At 37.5% G+C, this 20,190-nt stretch overlaps 1 protein-coding gene across 7 annotated transcripts in view; it reads left to right on the top strand.

Moving 5' to 3' along the window:
- The window catches only part of CAMTA1 (calmodulin binding transcription activator 1), a 1,246,754-nt gene that overhangs the window by 364,949 nt on the left and 861,615 nt on the right, over positions 1 to 20,190 (top strand). For all 7 annotated transcript variants that reach the window (XM_051988655.1, XM_051988653.1, XM_051988652.1 and 4 more), the window contains one exon: positions 19,160 to 19,227. In XM_051988655.1, coding sequence (XP_051844615.1) covers positions 19,160 to 19,227 — 68 coding nt within the window. The remainder of the gene's footprint in view (positions 1 to 19,159; positions 19,228 to 20,190) is intronic.

Raw genomic sequence — 20,190 nt, 5'->3', positions numbered from 1 at the left:
AGCAGTGGAGGACTATTTATAATTTATAATTTTGTTGGGAGGATGACCAGCACATGCAGGGGATGTTTCAGAGGATGTTGCGTAACCTCCCTCTCTTTAGCTATCTCTCTATATCTTATAGAATAATAGAAATGGAGAAGTAAAGCTGGAAGAGACCTTAAGAGGCCATAGGTCCAATCCCCTCATGTCGTAGATGGGGAAACTGAAGATCAACAAGGTTATGTGACTCGCCTGGGGTTGCATAACTAATAAGTGTCTGGCACAGAATTGAATCTTATTTCTTTCCAAATTTAAGTCCATCTCTCCATCTGCCATGCCATCTAATTACCTCACAAGTATGGCTAGAATATTCCTGGTGACTGATCAAAGGTCACTGGACAGAGCTGCCTTTGGAGAGCACATCCTTTAATCAAAAGGAGAACCAACTGAGACAGGCTGAGGGCCTGGACTCCAGAGGGAATTAATTTTTGCTCTCCCAACTGGAACACCGATGTACTGGCTCTTGTGATCTTCTTCCTTTTAAAAAAATCATTACATTTATTGATATTTCTTGTTGTTGTTTTGACACAGCAGACACTTCCCAACAAACATCCAAACGGCATCTTCTCCAAAATACATTCTTGGGAAACAGCCCAAGTGGAGTCACTGAATGGTGTATTTGCGATTGATGCTATTTGACACTTTCCATGTTGTAGTTTATAGAATGTTAACAGAAAAAATGTTTAGCTCAAAAATATTTTGGTGATTTTTTTTTTAAAGAACATCACTTTTTCTTCCAAGTGACAGTTTTTAACCTGTCACTCCCCGCCCCATTCCAAAAGATCCTCCCTCAGAACAAAGAAGTACATTCTAGCAAAACAAACCAATTAATGATAAGGTATGCCTTATTCTGCACCTTGGTCTACCACCTGTCTGCTGAGAAGGAGATATCTCCTTATTAGTCCCCTGAAGTAATGATGAGTTGTTGCATTTATCACAGTTATGATGTTGTTTAATACAAGTTTACTCTATCTACATCTTGTCTGTACAAAGTTGTTTGCATATTATGACCCCTTGAGGGCAGGGATTGTAGAATTAAGCCTCTTAGATCTTTTCCAGCTCTAAATCTATAGATCACTTGATCAACCTAATCACTTGATTAAGAAATCTCTCCTCTACACTGTGGTGTACACTATGGTTAACAAATCTTTTCTTAAAGGCTTCCAGTGAAGGACAATCTACTATCTATTATCTAAAAGTGCATAACTCTAATTGGTATGAAATTCTTCCTTATATCAAACCTCAATTTGCCTCTTTGCAAGTTCCATCCATTCTGCCTTGGTTGGTGCTCTGGGGTGAATTAGAACCAACTTAAATTCAAGAAGCATTTAAGTGCCTACTATGTGCTAGGAACTGAACATGCTAAGTCAGATCCCTTTTCTGCATGACTGATCATTAAATACCTAAGGCTACCTCTCACATCTATCCTCTTCTTTGAGCTAAATGACCCTGGTTCTATCAACCTCTCTTCCTAGGGCATAAACCCAGAATCCTTTATTGAGTTGCCATCTTGAGAACAGGGTTGAGCCAAGGCTCAGAATTCAGTGTCCAAAATGGAACACAATGTAATGGACCAAAGCAGAATACAACATGGATTGTCACCTCTCTGGCTTTGAATGCTAGACTTTCTTCAAGAAGCCTAGATTTTTTTAGTCCTACAGCATTATATGTTATAAAATCCAATCAGGATGTTATTCCCCTGACACTGTCCTTCTCCATCTCCCCATACTTTTCAAATGATCTGGGATCTAGTCTCCACCATCTTGAATTTGGGAAACTGAGTTTTTAGGACTTAATTGTAATATTCTACATTTATCTTTATTAAATTTTACCTTGTTAGACTAGGCACAATGGTCTGGTCTGTCAAAACTTTTTCTATTCCTTACACTGTCATGCAGGGTATCAGCGATTTCCCCATAGTTTTGATTTGCATAAATATGACTTTCACACCTTTATCTATGTCCCTGATAAAAGTGTTAAACAGCTCAGAGCCAAGCACAGGTCCTTAGACCCATCATTAGACTTCACCTTCCAAGTTGACTTTGAAGCAGACTTTGAGTTTACCCATCCTTCCACTTCCACATTCACTTCATTTTATATCACCTAGCCCACATCCTGCCATCTTTTCCTCAAGCATCTTAGGAAACATTTTACCAAATGGTTTGCTAAGTCCTAGATAAACTCATATTCAGCTGGTGTTTCAGGTCATTAACTTTGCCCCCCCCCAAAAAAAAAAAAAAAAAGAAATGAGATGGTCCTGAAATGACCCGTTTTTGATGAAGTCATATTGGCTATTTGTGTTTACTGATTCCTTTGCTGGATGATCACTGCTTCTCTCTCTAACAGCCTATTTTAGAATTTTTTTGGAGGATATTGAGCGCCATTTCACTGGACTATATTTGGCAGACTCTAGAGTCTTTCCTTTTTTTTTTTTGTTTAAGATTAGGGACCACATTTGCTATTCTGCAATCCTGTGATCTTTATCTCATTTTTGAAGATCTTTTAGAGACTACTGATGATATATCAGAAATCACTGATTATTCTTTGGAAGAGATCCCTGAGTCCAGAGGTATTGATCTCCAGTATCACCATCGCTTCCATCATTGCCCTTCTAGTTGCTGTCATAGTCATTATACAATTATTCAATTAATCAGACATTGACTAAATGTAGCAAAGTACCTTGGGAGAGACAGGTGTGTCAGAGCACCACCACAAGCTTGAATCCCGTCTTTCCTCAGGCCCTGATTGCAACAGTCAGGACCCTGAACCCAAGAACCTTAGAAATAGCAGTATGTCCAGCCCCAGCTATCATCTTGGGATGCAACTGGGTAACTGCTCCTCAGGGGCTACAGCCACAGCTCCTGATAACCCAGGAAGGAAGGTTCTTGTTTCCAAATCTTTGGCCCTGTCAAATAATTCAACATCAGATGCTGAAATGGTTTGTTATCATTGGAAATGACTTTCTGTGACACCCTAAAGACTTTTCCATCTGATTTATAGCTGAAACTTTTCCTAGGTATTGTCTCCCCCATTAGAATGGTAGCTCCGTGAAAGCAGGGGCTGCTTAACTTTTCTATGTATATCCTAGCTCTTAGCATGATGCTTTGCATATAGAACATGCTTAATAAATGTTCCATCCATCCAGCCACCCATCCATCCATCTATTAGACCCTGCATTAAGTTCCCTCTTAATGCTAGTGTTTTCTCATTGAAATTCTTTCAAGTTTACCATATCTTTGACTTATATGTATGTAGTTATTTACATAATGTCTCCCCATTAGACCGTGAACTCCTTGAGGGCAGGAACTATATTTTATCTTTCTTTGTATTCCTAGCACTTAGCAGCATACCTGGTACTTTTGTAATTTAACCGCTTATTGACTGACTCCGTGGCCATGGGATAAAAAAGAAGAAAAATGACCCAGATTTTCCCTGTTCTCAAGAAACTCATGTATAAGAGGATTGCTATAGTTTGTGCATGAATAGATATTATATGAGTTAGGGAATTGAGAATAAAGACTGGGACTATGATTTCATTAGTCTAGGGAATTTTTGGAGGAGAAAGTTCCTTCTGCCAAAGCAAATTGGCTCCTTCTCTTAGAGAAAGTATTCTTCTTTAAGAAAGCTCCTAAGAATCTTAGAGTTGCTGAGGTACCACTATACATATCTTAGATTGGCTACGATGACTGGAAAAATAATGACAAATGTTGGCAGGGATGTGCAAAAACTGGGACACTGATGCATTGTTGGTGGAATTGTGAACTGATCCAACCATTCTGGAAAGCATTTTGGAACAATGCTCAAAGGGTTATGGAACTGTGCATATCTTTTAATCCAGCAGTGTTACTATTGGGTCATATCCCAAAGAGATCTGAAAGGAGGGAAAGGGACCTGTATATGCAAAAATATTTGTGGCAGCCCTCTTTGTAGGGGCCAGAAACTGGAAACTGAGTGGATGCCCATCAATTGGAGAATGGCTGAATAAGTTGTAGTATGTGAATATCATGGAATATTATTGTTCTATAAGAAATGATCAGGAGGATGATTTCAGAGAGCCCTGGAGAGACTTAACATGAACTGATGCTAAGTGAAGTGAGCAGAAGCAGGAGATCATTGTTCACAGTAACAACAGTATGTGATGATCAGCTCTGACGGCCGTGGCCCTCTTCAACAATGAGGTGATTTAGGCCAGTTCCAAAGGTCTTGTGAAGGAGAGAGCCATTTGCACCAGAGAGAGGACAGTGGGAACTGAGTATAGATCATAACATAGTATTTTCACCTTTTTGTTGTTATTTGCTTTTTGTTTTCTTTCTCCTTTTTTTCTCTGATTTTTCTTGTGCAGCATGATAAATGTGAAAATATGTATGGAATTGTACATGTTTAACATAGATTGGACTACTTGCTGTTTAGCAGAAATGGGAACAAGGGAGGGAGAAAAATTTGGAACACAAGGTTTTGCAAGGATGAAAACTATTTTTGCATGTATTTTGAAACATAAAAGCTATTATTAAAAAAAAGAATCTTAGAATTGGCTAGACCACTAAGATATTAAATGACGTGTCTGTCATGTGATATATACTATCTATCCCTGTGAGATAGAAAGAAAAAAAATGTAAAGAAATACTAACAATTTAAACTATTCTGAACTGGAAAGAGCTACTTTGAGAGGTAGTAGCTTCCCCCTTCACTGGGCAAATGGAGGCTGGTTGACCACTTCTTGGGATTGTCATTGAGAGAAGATTCTCATAGAAGGGAGGTTAGCTAAGATAATTGCCAAGGTGTCTTTTAAGTCCAAAAGATTCTGAGAATGTGATAGAAGCAAAGAAAAAATCTAGAAAATGCTGAAGAAAAACTTCAGCTAGAGGAATTGGGGAGGGTACCTTTTCCTTTTTCTTCTCTTTTTCTTCCTCCTTGTCCTTTTTTACCTTCTCTGTTGTCATCATGAAAATAAAATTCACAAAATGATATTCAATAAAAATTCACTGATTATAAATGTAATTTTGCCTGACTCTAGCCTCCAACTAGAGAAAAATAATGATCTAAACTCCACTCATAGAAGCTTGCTCTTCAATGGTTGGTTGCTTTCCTTACATATTCATGGATGGGTTCTTTATCCACCTGGGGGTTGGGGAGAGTGTTCCCTACTCCTTAGTGAAGTCCTAACCTCAGCCTTCTATTTCATAACAAACTTTTCCAGGGATTTCTAAATAAGTTCTGTTCACGGAGTTACCAGTGTTTAGGATTTGAACTCTTGTCCTTCTAGAGATGGATCAGCATTGTGTATGAAACCTCTTAAGGAAGAAGAAAGAGAGACACCATGTGTTGAGATCCTGAATGGTTATTGTTTTAAAAATTACTGGCCAATTATTGCTTGCAAAGTGAGGTATGCGGTGGATTCTGGGAGAATTTATTTTCAGTGTAAACATGTTGGTTAGAAGTCATTAATATGACATTCACACAACTCTAATAAAGTACATAACACAGAGATCTGGCACCATTGAAATACCCAGAGGACATTAAGTATGAGTCTTAAAACCAAGAGTATTGGAAACAAGATATTTTTACTTCTCGTTTGGGAGTAATATAATTGCATTTTGTGGCTCGAGCAGATGCTGGGGCCAGCTGCTAGGAGAGCATTGGCTTTTTTTCCCCCTTTGCTTTGGTCCCATACAGATAAAACCCTTGTATAGAACTCTCATAAAAAATACAACAAACTTTTTTTTATTATCTCATGGTCAAAAGACCCATTTTGTGTGTACATAATATCTGAGATTGTGTAGATTGTAGACATTTTTATTACCAGGACTCTGGAGAATAAACATCAAAATTTTTTTTAGTTTAATTTGAGGCAATAAAGCATTCAAGCCAACTCATCTGACCTTTCCCTGTCTGTCATCATCATCTCTTGATGACAAGGGCCTGGGGGGCTGGGGCAAGGCCGAGGTGGGTAGTGTTTGTTGGGTTTTCATTTAATGTCACTTAGAGAAGTAGTTCCCACTGTGGAGAGCCAAAGTTACTAGCTTGAGAGAATGTTTCCTGAGAAGATGGGAAGAGATGAGTGCAATGGCTCATCAGCTGAAATGCGGTGGTAAATTTAGTAGAGTGAGATCAGTTTGAAAAGAATGGATTTCATCAGATTTTAAGGAAGGTGAAAACTATCATAGCAGAATCAAGTTGGGAAGATTTTCCTGACATCTAACCTAGATTTTCTCCTTGAAAACGTTTATCAATTGGTCTGAGTTTTACCCTCCAATGTCAAGTAGAACAGGCCTAATTTTTCCATCAGACAGTTCTTGAAATACATGAAGCAACTGTCATGTATTCTCAAAGCCTCCTCTTCTTCAGGCTGAATCAGTTCTTTCAATCTGGATTCATACGCAGTGAACTCAAGGTCATTCATCCTTATTGCCTTCCCCTGGACTCTACTCTCTTCAGCTTATCAATATCCTTCCTAAAAAAAAAAAAAAAAACTAAATACAATACTTTCAGTTGGGTTAAGTGGATCTAGGAAAATCATTAAATATTTGGGGAAAGTGATTACATTTTATAATTTGTAATATTAAAGAGAAGGAATCTTGGAATGCAACGGGATATATAAATCCCAGATTTTAGGACCCATTTTAAAGGGTTCAGAGAAAGAATAGATATGATCATATAGACTTAAGTTTTTTGTAAGTCTGTTTGAAAATGATGGAAAGTTCACAAAAGTAGAATTCTGAAGGCATGAAGAGAAATAATTCTAATTAGGAAGAAACATAAGGAACTTACCAGCCAATTTAGATTTTTAAAAAATATGCAGAAAAAGAAAGGAATGGCACAAGTATGGCACCATACTGTAAGGATGCAGACTAAAATCAATCAAAGAGCATTTATTAAGCACTTCCTATGTGCAAAGGATTGTGCTAAAAGCTTGGAGATGCAGATGGAAAAGCAAGCCAGTCTTTAATCTTAAGGATCTCACATTATGTTGGGAAATGATAATTCAACTTTAATATCGATAGAAATACCCCATGACACTAGAGTTGTAGCAGTAAAGTAGAGAGTAATGTTTCTTCTATAATATTATTTTCATTGAGAAAAACCATGTCCATTTCTATTGAACCATTTGATGTAACCAAGGAATTTGGTGGTGAGAACATTTCCCTCTGGGTCTTCAGTAGCTTTGGCTGCTGAGGATAAAGAGGTGTAGCATTTCTAATTTCAGTTGCCAAGTTCCATCTCCCCAACAGTTGATGGCTACAGGGTCCAGACTAGAAGCAGTGTCAGTGACTAGTTGTGGTAGTGCTATTCCTGGGGATCTCAGGTGAAGACTCTTAGGCAGTCTCTACCAGCATCTAATTGGCAGTGATAGTGATGATGTTGGTTTGACTTTACAGCACATATGCCTCCTTTCTCTTCCTCGGGGTATCTTGCTGTTTCAGCAAGGACTGGAAAGGACAATATTAAAATGGCTAATAGGGAGTTTATATCCAAGATAAGAGACAGTGGTAATAAGAGATACATAGCTACAATTGCAAAATTCAAATCACCTGACTCAAATGAATGACATTCTAATTTACAGAAAGAACTGAGATATGATTGCTGAGTTGTCATTACTTTTGAAATTCTGTGGAGTACTGGACAGTATGAATAGTTAGAGAAACATTGTTCTGATTTTCAACAAAAAAGGGAAGGGAACTGACTTTGTAAATTAAAGACAAATTGGAAAGCAATTTGGCAGAAACTAGGTACAGATGAACGTCTCATAGTGCATACCAAGATAAGATCAAAATGGGTACATGATTTAGACATAAAGGGTAATACCACAAACAAATTAGGGGAGCATGGAATAGTTTTCCTGTCAGATCTATGGATGGGGAAGAATTTATGACCAAACAAGAGAAGGAAGTATTAAGTAATGTAAAAAAAGATAATTGTTATTACATTTTTTTTTTGTAAAAACAATGCAGCCAAGATTAGTAGGAAAGCAGAAAATTGTGGGGGAAAGCACAGACAGAATGCTTATTAGGTTTGCAGATGACACAAAGTTGGAAAAATAGTTATGCTAGAATCAAGATTCAGAAAGATCTTGAGAGGTTAAAATATTGAGTAGAATCTAATTAGGTGAAATTGAATAGAGATAAATGTAAAGTTTTACACTTAGGTTCAAAAAATCAATTTGATCTGTACAAGATGGGGAAGACATACCTAGACAGCAAATTTTTTGAAAAGGGCTTGGTGAATTAAATAGTATTATATGACAACCTAAAAAGGTAACACAATCTAAGGTCTCATCAGGAGAGGTATATCCAGGACTAGAGAGATGACAATCCCTCTGCACTCTGCCCTGGTCAGATGACATTTAGAATTGCATATTTAATTCTGGAGAACACATTTTAGGAAGGACATTGGTAAACTGAGGAGATTCCAGAGGAGGGTAACCAGAATGAATAACTTTGAGTTCAAATCATATAAATTTAGGTTGAAGGAACTAGGAATATTCAGCCTGAAGAAGAGAGGACTTAAAGGAGAAATGATTGTGTATTTCAAGAACTGTCTTATGGAAGAAAAACTAGATTTCTATTTGAACTAGAGCAACTAGGAGTTGTAAGGAGGCAAATTTCAGGTCAATGTCAGGAAAATCCTCCTAGCTCTTAGAGCTATTTCAAAATATATTAGGCTATCTCAAGTGGTGGTGGATGTCTCCTTATTGGAGATCTTCAGACAAAGACTAGATGGTGAGATGATTAGTTTTTGGTATGAATCAAATTTATTTGAACTTTCTCAAATATTAAGGTTCTGTAATTCAGATTTTCAGTGGTCTAGGCTTCAGAGGACATATTCAGAATTGTTGCTTTCTGCCTTGAATGAAAAGACATTAGACTATACCTAGACTATACTGATTAGGAAAAAAGAGACTTTGATGGGAATAACATCACCTTTCCCCATCCTACCCCTAAATTCAGTTGCAGACACTTTACTACCATGTGACTTTGGGCAGGTCACTTAACTCTTGTCTTCTTCAGCTTCTTCAATTATAAAAGGGAATAATAACTTCTCATAATAATTGTAAAGATTAAATAAAATAATATTTGTAAAGCACTTAATGCAATACCTGGCATATAATGCCCACTTAATAATGCTTTGCTTTCCCTCCCCCCTTCCTCTCTTCCTCCCTCTCTTCCTCCCTTCCTCCTTCCTTCCTTCCCTCCCTCTCTCCTTCCTTCCGTCCCTCCTTCCTTCCCTCCCTCCTTCCTTCCTTCCCTCCCTCCTTCCTTCCTTCCCTCCTTCCTTCCTTCCTCCCTCCTTCCTTCCTTCCTTCCCTCCTTCCTTCCTTCCCTCCCTCCCTCCTTCTTCCTTCCCTCCCTCCTTCCTTCCTTCCTTCCTTCCTTCCTTCCTTCCTTCCTTTTCTCCTTCCTTCTCTCCCTCCTTCCTTCCCTCCCTCCTTCCTTCCTTCCTTCCTTCCTTCTCTCCTTCCTTCCTTCCCTCCTTCCTTCCCTCCTTCCTTCCTTCCTTCCCTCCTTCCTTCCCTCCTTCCTTCCTTCCTCCCTCCTTCCTTCCTTCCTTCCCTCCCTCCCTCCCTCCTTCCTTCTTCCTTCCTTCCTTCCTTCCCTCCCTCCCTCCTTCTTTCCTTCCTTCCTTCCTTCCCTCCCTCCCTCCTTCTTTCCTTCCTTCCTTCCTTCCCTCCCTCTCTCCCTCCTTCCTTCCTTCCTTCCTTCCTTCCTTCCTTCCTTCCTTCCTTCCTTCCTTCCTTCCTTCCTTCCTTTCTTCCTTCCTTCCTTCCTTTATTATCAGGTAGTCCATTTTGGTGACCAAATTAGCTATAAGCCTGCATCCCTCCTTTGGGGTTCCTAACAAAGAGCTTGATGCAAGTTGCAATGATTGAGGAAGGTTGTCACAGCGATTAGGAACACTGCCTCAGAAAGATTCAGGTAGACATACAGGAGGACAGTTCAGGTAAGGAACACATCATTAACAAAGGTGCAGAGACAGAGAATCAGGGAGATATATGGAAGACATAGGATGATAGATTTAGAATTGGAGGGGAACTTATGAGACCATTGAGTCCAATCCCTCATTTTGAAGATGAAGAAACTGAGATCCATAGATCCATAGAAACAAACTGCTCAGGATCAGTGTCTGAGACAGAATTTGAACCCAGAAGCTCCTGAGTCCAAGTCAAGAAGGCTACCTATGCTGCGCTGCCTCTCTGACAAGGAAACCATCTAGCTGAATGACTAAAGGACAGCATTTCCTGCTTAGAAGTGACTCAGTGGCTCCATGGTTCAACCTTTACCTGAAAAAGGAATCCTTGTATTCATCCATCATCTGCTCTCTGCAAGAAGACCGCCAGAGTGTGTGGGAAGGGGGCAGTACCTTTCCTGCAGCTTGCTTCCTTCTCTTGCTGAGAAATGAGCTGCCTTCTCCCAGCAGAAGCTATTCCATCAGGCATGGCTGTACCTTAGAGCCAGAAGAATGAAAAACTAGGGATGCTCTTGCATCAGGACTTCCCATCCAGGCTGAAGAGATAAAAGGAGGGGGCTTTGCCCTGCTTGCATCGGATGTCCTTCCCTGCCACAATAGCAAGCTGCTTGATACCACAGAGCACTGAATATCTCATGGTACCCGGAATATTGTGGACACTTAAAGAGATTGCTTCTTTTCTTTTAAGATTCAGCTCGAGCATCATCTTCTGCATGAGCCTTTCTTGATCTCCCCAACTGCTAATGACTGCCTTCTAAAACTTTGTCTTTATTATTTAACAACTTAGTCTTTTTAAATTTTGTATTCAAGCTATTTATATATCTATATACTTATGTTTCTAGCATCCAGCACAGTTTCTGGCATAGAGTGGGGGCTTAATAAATGCTTGTTGATTTGCTGATTATTGATTGATGTCTCCCCTCCCCCATGCTGGATTTACATGCCCACTATCCTGGGAAGGAGCCAAATGCCAAGGATGCAATAATGGAAATGTGTAGGATCGCTTTTGAGGGAAATTCCCTCTCCAAAGCCGCTGACATTGCTCTGCAGAGACCATTTTTCTTCTTGAACATCAAAGGAACAAACTAAACATTTAAAATCTGCAAGCTGGACAGTCTTTACTTTGGCACCCAGGGCGAGCTCTCTCATCTTGACATATGAATGAGACCAGTTGGCTACAAGGCAGTATGGAGAAATGTGGAGAGATTCAGGGAGGGAGGGAGGAACGAATGGAGCCTTGGTCATTGAAGGCCAGAGAGAACCTTCGTGTGTCCCTCAGTGTGACCAACCAGAGAGAATCTGTGTGAAAAGCTTAGATGCAAGAGGAAACCTGGTAAAACAAATGCATTATAAGGTCCTAAATGTAGAACTGGAAAAGATTTCAGAAACCATCAAGTTGACCCCCCTCATCTTAACATGGGAAAGTGAGGTATGGGGACTTTACTGCTTTGTTTGACGTTATACAGAAAGTGAATATCAGAGGCAGAATTTGAATCCAGGTCTTCATGCTGGAACTTTTTCTATATAAGATATAAAGTCAGCCACATTTCATATCATGTACCAAGATAATGTCAAAATGGGCACATGATCAAGGCATAAATGGTAATATTGTGAGCAAATTAGGAGAGCAAGGGATACTTCACCTGTCAGATCTTTGGATAAGGAAAGAATTTTTGACTGAATAAGAGATAGCATTATGGGACGATTACATCACATTAAAAAGGTTTCGTACAAACAAAACCAATGCAACCAAGAGTAGAAAGAAAGCAGAAAACTGGGAGGAAATTATTCTTTACAGCTAGTTTTTTTGATATAGGTCTTAATTTCTCAAATATATAGAAAACTGACTCAAGTTTATAAAAACCATTTACTAATTAATAAATAGTAAAAGGATATGAAAAAGTAGTTTCAGAAGAAGAAATCAAAGCTATCTATAGACTTATTAAAAATGTTCCAGATCACTACTTATTAGAGAAATGCAAATTAAGACAGAATAAGGACACTTGGGCTCTATGGTTATGCTATTAACTCATTCTGTGATCTATGACTAAACTTAAACTCTCTGGATCTGTGTTCTTATCTACAACTTAAGAATGGTTTTGAATTATGGAATTTTTTTAAAATCAGGAAAATCTGGGTTCAGAATTTTTTTCTGACTCCTAAAGGTTGTGTGACCTTGAATAAGATAACAAGCTCCTGAAATCTAGATAATTCTCTAAGATTTATTTATTATGTTAAAGATAGACTTTTCTCTGGCTTGGTGGCAGGATAGAGAACACAGAACACGTGTTCATAAGAGAGGCACAAGCCAAGTACAATGTGAATTTTAAGGGGAGAGATAAGTAAGATGGAGTTTCTACCTTTAAGTAAACTTCCAGTTTAGTAGGGAAGACTCTTCACATACACAAATAACTAGAATACAAAGCAGATCATGACAAGGTCAAAGGAGATGAGATTTATTTTGTCCTTTTGACATTAAAAAAAACACTAAAACTCCATCTGCAATTTTCATCCTGAAGTGTTAGTTTTCTTACTTGATTGATTGATGATGTGTTCTTCTCCTTTATTATCACCATTATCTTCCTCTTCATCATCAGTAGAACTTATTCAGTGCTTTAAGACTTGCAAAGCATTTTACATATATTATTTGGTCCTAGCAGACACCCTGTGAGGTAAGTGTTATCATTATCTCTATTTTTGCCTCAGGCTCAGACTGCATAAATGGCTTGTCCAGATTATAAGGCTATTAAGAGTCTGAAGTGAGAATTGAACCTACATCATCCTGACTCAGAGTTCAGTGCTCTATCCACCAGGTTACCTGCCTCCTTGCTTCTCTAAGAATGTAAACAATGCACCATTATGACGGAGCATTCAGTTTTGATTTTTTAATTATTATTCTTTCCATTTACTAAAGTAATTGTATACATTGTTTTTTTAGTTCTCCTTATTGTATTTTGCATCATCTCATGTTAATTTTTGAATGCTTTTCTGAATCCCTCAAAAGCATAATTTCTCACAACAGTAATATTTTATGACATTTATGTACCATAAATAATTTTTAAAATTACTTTTTGTTGCTGTTCAATTGTTTGTTATTCGTTTTCAACTCTTGGTTCTTGGCAAAGATATTGGAGTGGTTTTCCACATCCTTCTCCAGCTCATTTTTTAAATGAAGAAACTGAGGCAACAGGTTTTAAGGTACTTGCCCAGAGTCACACTAGTCAGTGTTTTGAGGTCAGATTTGAACTCAGAAAGATGAGTGTTTTTGACTCCAGGTCTGGCACTCTATCAACTGTTCTACCTGACTGCTCATGTTTTTGTTCTTTAAATATTAACATTTCTATCTGCAAAGAACAGATAAGAGTATAGTATATGTAAATGTTAATTTCTATTACATACAGCTTTTTAATGAAGTGTATAAAAATTCAATATGTTAATTTCAAAGAGGGCCGATTTGTTTTTGGCTCTCTCTGACCGTTTATTGCCCATGAACCCCTCTTTCCCTTGTTTGGTCAAGAACTCTCTTATCCCCATTTGTAGTATCAAAAGTATTTCCTTCTCTGATCCACTAATTGATCCATTAAGCATCTTTTTACATGCCCATTTGGAGCTTGTTGAGGTAATATGTGAATTTTTGATATAAACCTAATTTCTGAAACACCATTTTCCAATCTTCCCAGCAGTTTTTGTTGATCAGCAAGTCATTATGTCAATAATTGGGTCTTTGAGCTTAACAAATGCTTCTAAGTCTGATTCCATATGTTGCTTATACAGTTTGTTCTGGTGATGAATTTCTCTATTTTTTTAATAAGCACCAAATTATTTGGATGATTATTGTTTTGTATTATAGTGTGAGATATGGAACTGCTAAGTCCCCTTTCTTCTTACTTTAAACTGTTTTCTTCTTTTTGAAATTATTGATCTTTTGTTTTGCTGGCTGAATTTTATCATCATTCTTCTAGATGTATAAAGTGACTATAACCAAATATGTTAATTTATTATGATAGTATTGTCATTTTAATTTTTATATATTTATATGAATAATTGATACTTTTCAATGATGAAATCTTTTTTTTATTTCTGTAAACAATGTCTTATAGTTGTATCCATGTAATTCCTGTATTCATGAATTAATAGGTAGACTCCCTTATATATTTCATAGTTATTTTGAATGGAATTTGTCTTTCTTTTTCTTCCTTTTGTGTTCTAATTTAATATACAATAAGGCTTATGATTTATGTGAGTTTATTTTATATACTAATACTTTGCTGAAGTTATTGTTACAATAAATGTTTAGTGGACTCTTTAGTATTCTCTATTGTATTCTCTATTTAGATCATTACATCTTCTACCAAAAATAATAATTTCATTTCTTCTTTGTGGTTATTCCCTCCACTTAATTTTCTTGTTGTAACTCTATAACTATCATTTCCAAAATAATTTCCAAATGATAGATGATTATGGATATCTTTGTTTTACCTCTGATCTATTGGAAAGACTTCTAGTATTTCTCTATTACATATAGTGCTGGCTCTTCATTTTAGATATTATTTACAACCTAAAGAAAGAAATTATTCCTATGCTTTTTAAGCTTTTAAAAAGAAGTGTGTTCAGTTTTTGCCAAAACTATTTTCATCATTTATTGATATGATTGTATTCTTTATTTTTTGTTATTATTAGAGTCTACTATTCTATAATTTTTATAAAATTGAACAAACTCTGCCTTCCTCATATAAATTCAAATTGTGCATGGTATATAATCTTTTGAATATGTTTATATGGTCTCTGTTAATATATTATTAATATTTTGCTTCAATGGTAATTAGTCATATAGGTGATGTGGACTTAAATTGCAGTGGTAGTTGTGTGAGTGAGAAAGGAGACAAATGTGAAAGATGCTGTCAGAAATCACAAGATCTGATGGTATATTGAATATGTGAGGTGAGTTGGAATGATTTTAGTATTTTGCTAAGGCTTTGAGTGTGAGTGGCTGGGAAGATGGTAGGGCACTTTAGAGTAGTAAGAAAATATGGAAGAAGATTTGGAGGGAAAGATAATAAATTCTCTTTTGCACATGTTGAGTTTGAGAAGTCTATAGTACATCTAGTTAGAGATATCCAAAAGGCTTCTGACAACATGGGACTGGGGCTTAGGAAGAAGATTAAGGATGGATTTATACATCTGGAAATCATCTGCAACAAGAGGATAATTAAACCTATGGGGGCTGATGAAATAATAAAGTGAGATAGACTAGAGGGGGAAAAAAGGCTTAGGATAGAGCCTTATGGACACATAGTTTGTGGGTAGGATCTGGATGAGACACGACAAAGAAGAATGAATGGTCAGACATGTAGGGGAAGTATGAGGGGACAGCAGTGTTACAAAATCTGGAGCAGATCTAGGAAGAGCTTCTGATCAACAATATTAAAGGTTAAGAAAGATGAGAATTGAGAAAAGGCCATTAGATTGGGCAATTAAGAGATAAGTGGTAATTTTGCAGAGAACAATGTCAGCTGATTGATAAAGGCAAAAGCCAGGTAGCAGAAAGTTCAGAGACATCTTTTCTAAATGGCTTTTTCAAGAAGCGTGGGGAAATATATAGGACAATAACCAACAGAAATAGTAGGATCAAGTGAGGAATGAATAAGCATGAAAGAGACATGAATATATTTGTAAGCAGCAGGGAAGGAACTTTTTGAGGAAGGAGTTTTAGAGACTCCTGAAGCTTCCACATCCATTCACTTTGAACATTCTTTTTCTCTTCTTCCTTCTCCTTTTTTTCCTCCTTTTCCTCCTTTCTCCCTCCCATCACCACCTCCACATGAATACAAAGAATGTTATAAGTGACTCTGGAAATAAATGTTAACAGGCTTCTGGCTTGTTTGCCTGTGTCTGTGAAAATTTCTTGTAGATACCTTTTCTTAGTGCCTGAAAGCTTCTATCTTTTTGTGTAGTTCTGGGCTGGAGGAAAGCATTTTCTATTGTTTCTCCTTGGATTTTCATTTTTGCTGGAACGCCCTTAGGAGATCTGATTCTCTATGTGACCTTTTACAATACCATCTTAATCAGAAATCAACCATAATATTTTTAGACATTCCAATTAATGGGCCATTTCTTTGGCACAATTTTTTTTGACACATTTGTGGTTGAATTCTTCAGGATATCACTCATGGAGGACTTTTTGATTTCCCCTATTATATTTTAGCTATTTCAGAGACAGTGTCCTGGGAAGAGGGAGGGTGGGTAGGACTTGTGACATTCAGCTAATCCAGAGGCATGCATCCACTTTCAACCAGTTAACATTTATTAAGTGCCTACTATGTGTCAGGTACCGTGTTATGTGCTAGGGATGCAAAAAGAGGCAAAGACAGTTCCTGCCTTCAAGAAACTTATAATCTATTGGGGGGAAACAGTAGGCAAATATATATATATACACACACATTTATTTTCAGACTATGTGCCTGCTCAGTGAAGTGAAATCTGTTTTTATTTATTTATTTATTTTTGGAAGAGACAAGATTTTTTTTCCCTAGTTATACATGTACATTCATTTTTTAAAAAACTCATTTCCTTATAAATCAAGATAAGAGAGAAAAATCAGACCAAAAGGGAAGAGCCCCAAGAGAAAAAAAAACAGAAGAAAAAGGAAAATAAAGTGAATATGACATGTGTGGATTTACATTCAGTCTCTATAGTTCTCAGTCTGGATGCAGATGATGTTTTCCATCCAAAGTTTATTGTGATTGCCTTGGATCACTGAAAAAACAAGTATTTTTTATTTTAATTTTAATTTTTAAAATTACCCAGGCATGGGTTCTGTCAATAAAAAACCAAGTCTTTTATAGTTGATCACCATACAATCATGCTGTAATTGTGTACAATGTATTTCTGGTCCTGCTTGTTTTGCTTAGCATCAGTTCGTGTCAATCTTTCCAGGACTTTCTAAAGCTTGTTCATCATTTTTTTAATAGAACAATCATATTATTCCATTACTTTCATATACCATAATTTATTCAGCCATTTTCCAATTGATGGGCATCTACTCATTTTCCAATTCTTTATCACCACAAAAAGAGCTGCTACTAACCTTTTTACACATATGGGTCCTTTTCCTCCTTTATGAAGTGAAATCTGCTTTTAACAAAAGTGTTTCTGTAACATTTTAACCTGTTTAGCACACACTCTGTGAGCATATATTTATCCTTAGGCCCGTTTGGGTGAGGAAATGTTGATCTTTCTGTAGCTTCACTGAGATGATGGGATCTGTACTTTGTTGCTGTTGTATAAGGTTTTATTTGTATACTTTCTCAATTGAAACCTGACCAAAACAATAGTAGTGGTCACTGACTGGAGCTGTTGTTTCATTGGTGTAGGGAATTATCAGTGAGGTAACTGTCTGTACAAACCAGCTACTTCTTGGCAACTTATAGTGTTAAACAATTGTCTTGGGGCAATGAGATGCTAAGTGACTTGTGCAAGGTTATACAACCAACATGTGTCAGGGTTGGGACTTGAGCTTACATTTTAAAAAATTCTGCAGCTGGTTCTCTATCTTCCATGCTATGCTGCCTTATTTTAAAATTTTCTCATTCTTCTTTTATTCTGTTTGATGGTATTTAGATAGTCAAGATTTTCCCAACTTTAATTCTAATGCTTTCCTTCTGTGGATATTTCCCCCTTTTCTTGGTGCGGCTTGCTTGCTCATAGTTGTTCACATCATATTTCCCTTTAGATATAAAATCCTTGAGAGTAGGGACCATCTTTTCTCTTTCTTTGTATCCCCCGTGCTTCGCATAGTGCCTGGTACATAATAAACATTTTTTAAATGCTCATGGACAGGCTGATTAAATCAAGGTACAAGCTGATATTCTACTATTATTCTTTAATATATTTAATGGTCATTGGACCATTGCTTAGGTAGATTAAATGACTGTCTTTTGCAATTAAATAAAAGTATTGGGGTGTGGCTCATCTACTTCAGATTCATAATTGTTCTTGAGCAAAGGTAAAAAAAATCTTTTTATGTGCTCACTGATCAAAAGAACTAAAAATCAATTCTGACCAAGTATGTTGAGTTAAGACTCCCCGGTGAAAAAGAGGGGAAGGTATTGTAATCCCTTGTCTTCTGGACTGATAGCTGAATCTCTTGCTAAGATCCCTCCAGAGCCTTTTGTTGTAGATGAGTTTTGGTCTCACGCCTCTTCCCTGGTTGTCTCTGAGATGCCTCAGTATTGGGCGATCCCATAGAATCCATGGGAAATATGCATCCTCGTTGACCAACCTTAATTTAACTTACAAACTTGCCAATTTCATGTTAGCAAATCAGTTTGGATCTAGGAGTAATGGGCCGTATCATGCCTCAAAGCAGAAGCGATGACTTATGTTGATGTCACCCACTGGCTTTTTATGGAAATTATTAATAAATCAGTAAATCTGTCTGCAGTGATGTTGTTGTGTTTATAAATATTTAATTTACCTTCAGGTGCCCACATTTTCTCTGTCTTTGCTGTTAACTCTGCTGACTTTGCTTTTCTTTCTGAAGTGTTGGTTCGATGTATTAAGTTATCAGAGGGTACCTTCTGTGGTGGAAAAGGTTAACAGATTGCCTTCTCTCTTTTTTGGAGACATGTGGTTTTATCTTTTTTTTTCTTCCTTCTTCTTAAAAAAATCTCCTTGTGTGATTTGGCTCAGGGGTTTTGAGGACTCTAGCTGAGAGAACATGGTATCTCTTGCAGTGATGAAAGATTAGACCACTCTTGGAGGAAGAAGAAAGACTAAAACTCGGAAGTTGTAGCCTTGCGTAAATGTAGACCTGTTGGTGGCACTTTTTCTCTTCCCCAAATTAATAACATGTAAGATCTGAGTTCATTTCCAGTGGTTTCTTCTTAAGGAGAAACTTTTTGTTTTGTCCTTGACATAGACTTCCCTTTGTAATCCAAGAACTTTGATTTTCTTGTGTAGCAGATTGTAAGAAGAGGGTTTAAACCATCATAACAACAAAAATAAAATTAGAGAACAGTACTGAGCAGTGAACCTGGAGCCCCAATCTTGGAGGGGAGAGAATATTTGAGGGAGTTAAATATTAAATATGTTAAATATTTTTATTCATTATCCAATGTGAGCTGATTGTTTATTTCATGTTCTGTTTCTTTTTCAGGAAATTGCAGCTTATTTAATAACGTTTGAAAAACATGAAGAATGGCTAACCACCTCCCCTAAGACAAGGTAACATCCCTGATATTGCTGCTCTTTCAGATATGTACAGTAAACAGATTGATTTTCACTGATTACCTGACTTCACCAATCCATCCATTGGTGGCCAATTGAAAAGCCTATGTCATGCTTGATAGCTTGTGACACTGAGGTCTCCTTAATTGACTTAATGAGTATTATATTGAATAGAATCAGATAGATTAAAAATAGAGTGCCAATGATCATACTGAGTTGAAAGTTTTAACCTGATGGGTTCCCATTTAATCATTTAATTACACTCTTTCCTTTGGTTTGGAATCATTTGGATGGTAGGAGGGGGGGAAATTGGAGGTATAAATCTCTATGGGACTCTCACTTGTCTCCAAAGTATTTTCTAGCTCTTTTCTTCTCTCCTTCCTTCCCTTCCTTCCTTTCCTCTTTCCTTCCTTCCCTCCTTCTTTTCTTCCTTCCTTTCTTCCTTTTTTCCTTCCTTCCTTCCTTCCTTCCTTCCTTCCTTCCTTCCTTCCTCCTTCCTTCCTTCCTTCCTTCCTTCCTTCCTTCCTTCCTTCCTTCTTTCCTTTCTTCCTTCCTTCCTTCCTCCCTTCTTTCCTCCCTTCCTTCCTTCTTTCCTTCCTTCCTCCTTCCTTCCTTCCTTCCTTCCTTCTTTTCCTCCTTCCTTCTCTCCTTCCCTCCTTCCTTCCTTCCTTCTTCCTTCCTTCCTCCCTCCCACCCTCCTTCCCTCCTTCCTTCCTTCCCTCCCTTCTTTCTTCCTCCCTCCCTCCCTTCCTTCCTCCTTTCCTTCCTTCCTTCCTTCCTTCCTTCCTTCCTTCCTTCCTTCCTTCCTTCCTTCCTTCCTTCCTTCCTTCCTTCTTCCTTCCTTCCTTCTTTACTTCTTCCTTCCTTCCATCCTTCCTTCCTCCTTTCCTGTTTTTCTACTGCTAAGTTGTTCACCCGTGTCTCCATTTGTTTTGGAGGCTGAGGGTTGCTTTTTTCATG

Source organism: Antechinus flavipes, chromosome 3 (assembly GCF_016432865.1).
Source record: "Antechinus flavipes isolate AdamAnt ecotype Samford, QLD, Australia chromosome 3, AdamAnt_v2, whole genome shotgun sequence".
Classification (NCBI taxonomy): domain Eukaryota; kingdom Metazoa; phylum Chordata; class Mammalia; order Dasyuromorphia; family Dasyuridae; genus Antechinus; species Antechinus flavipes.
This window is presented reverse-complemented; position numbering and strand designations above follow the sequence as displayed.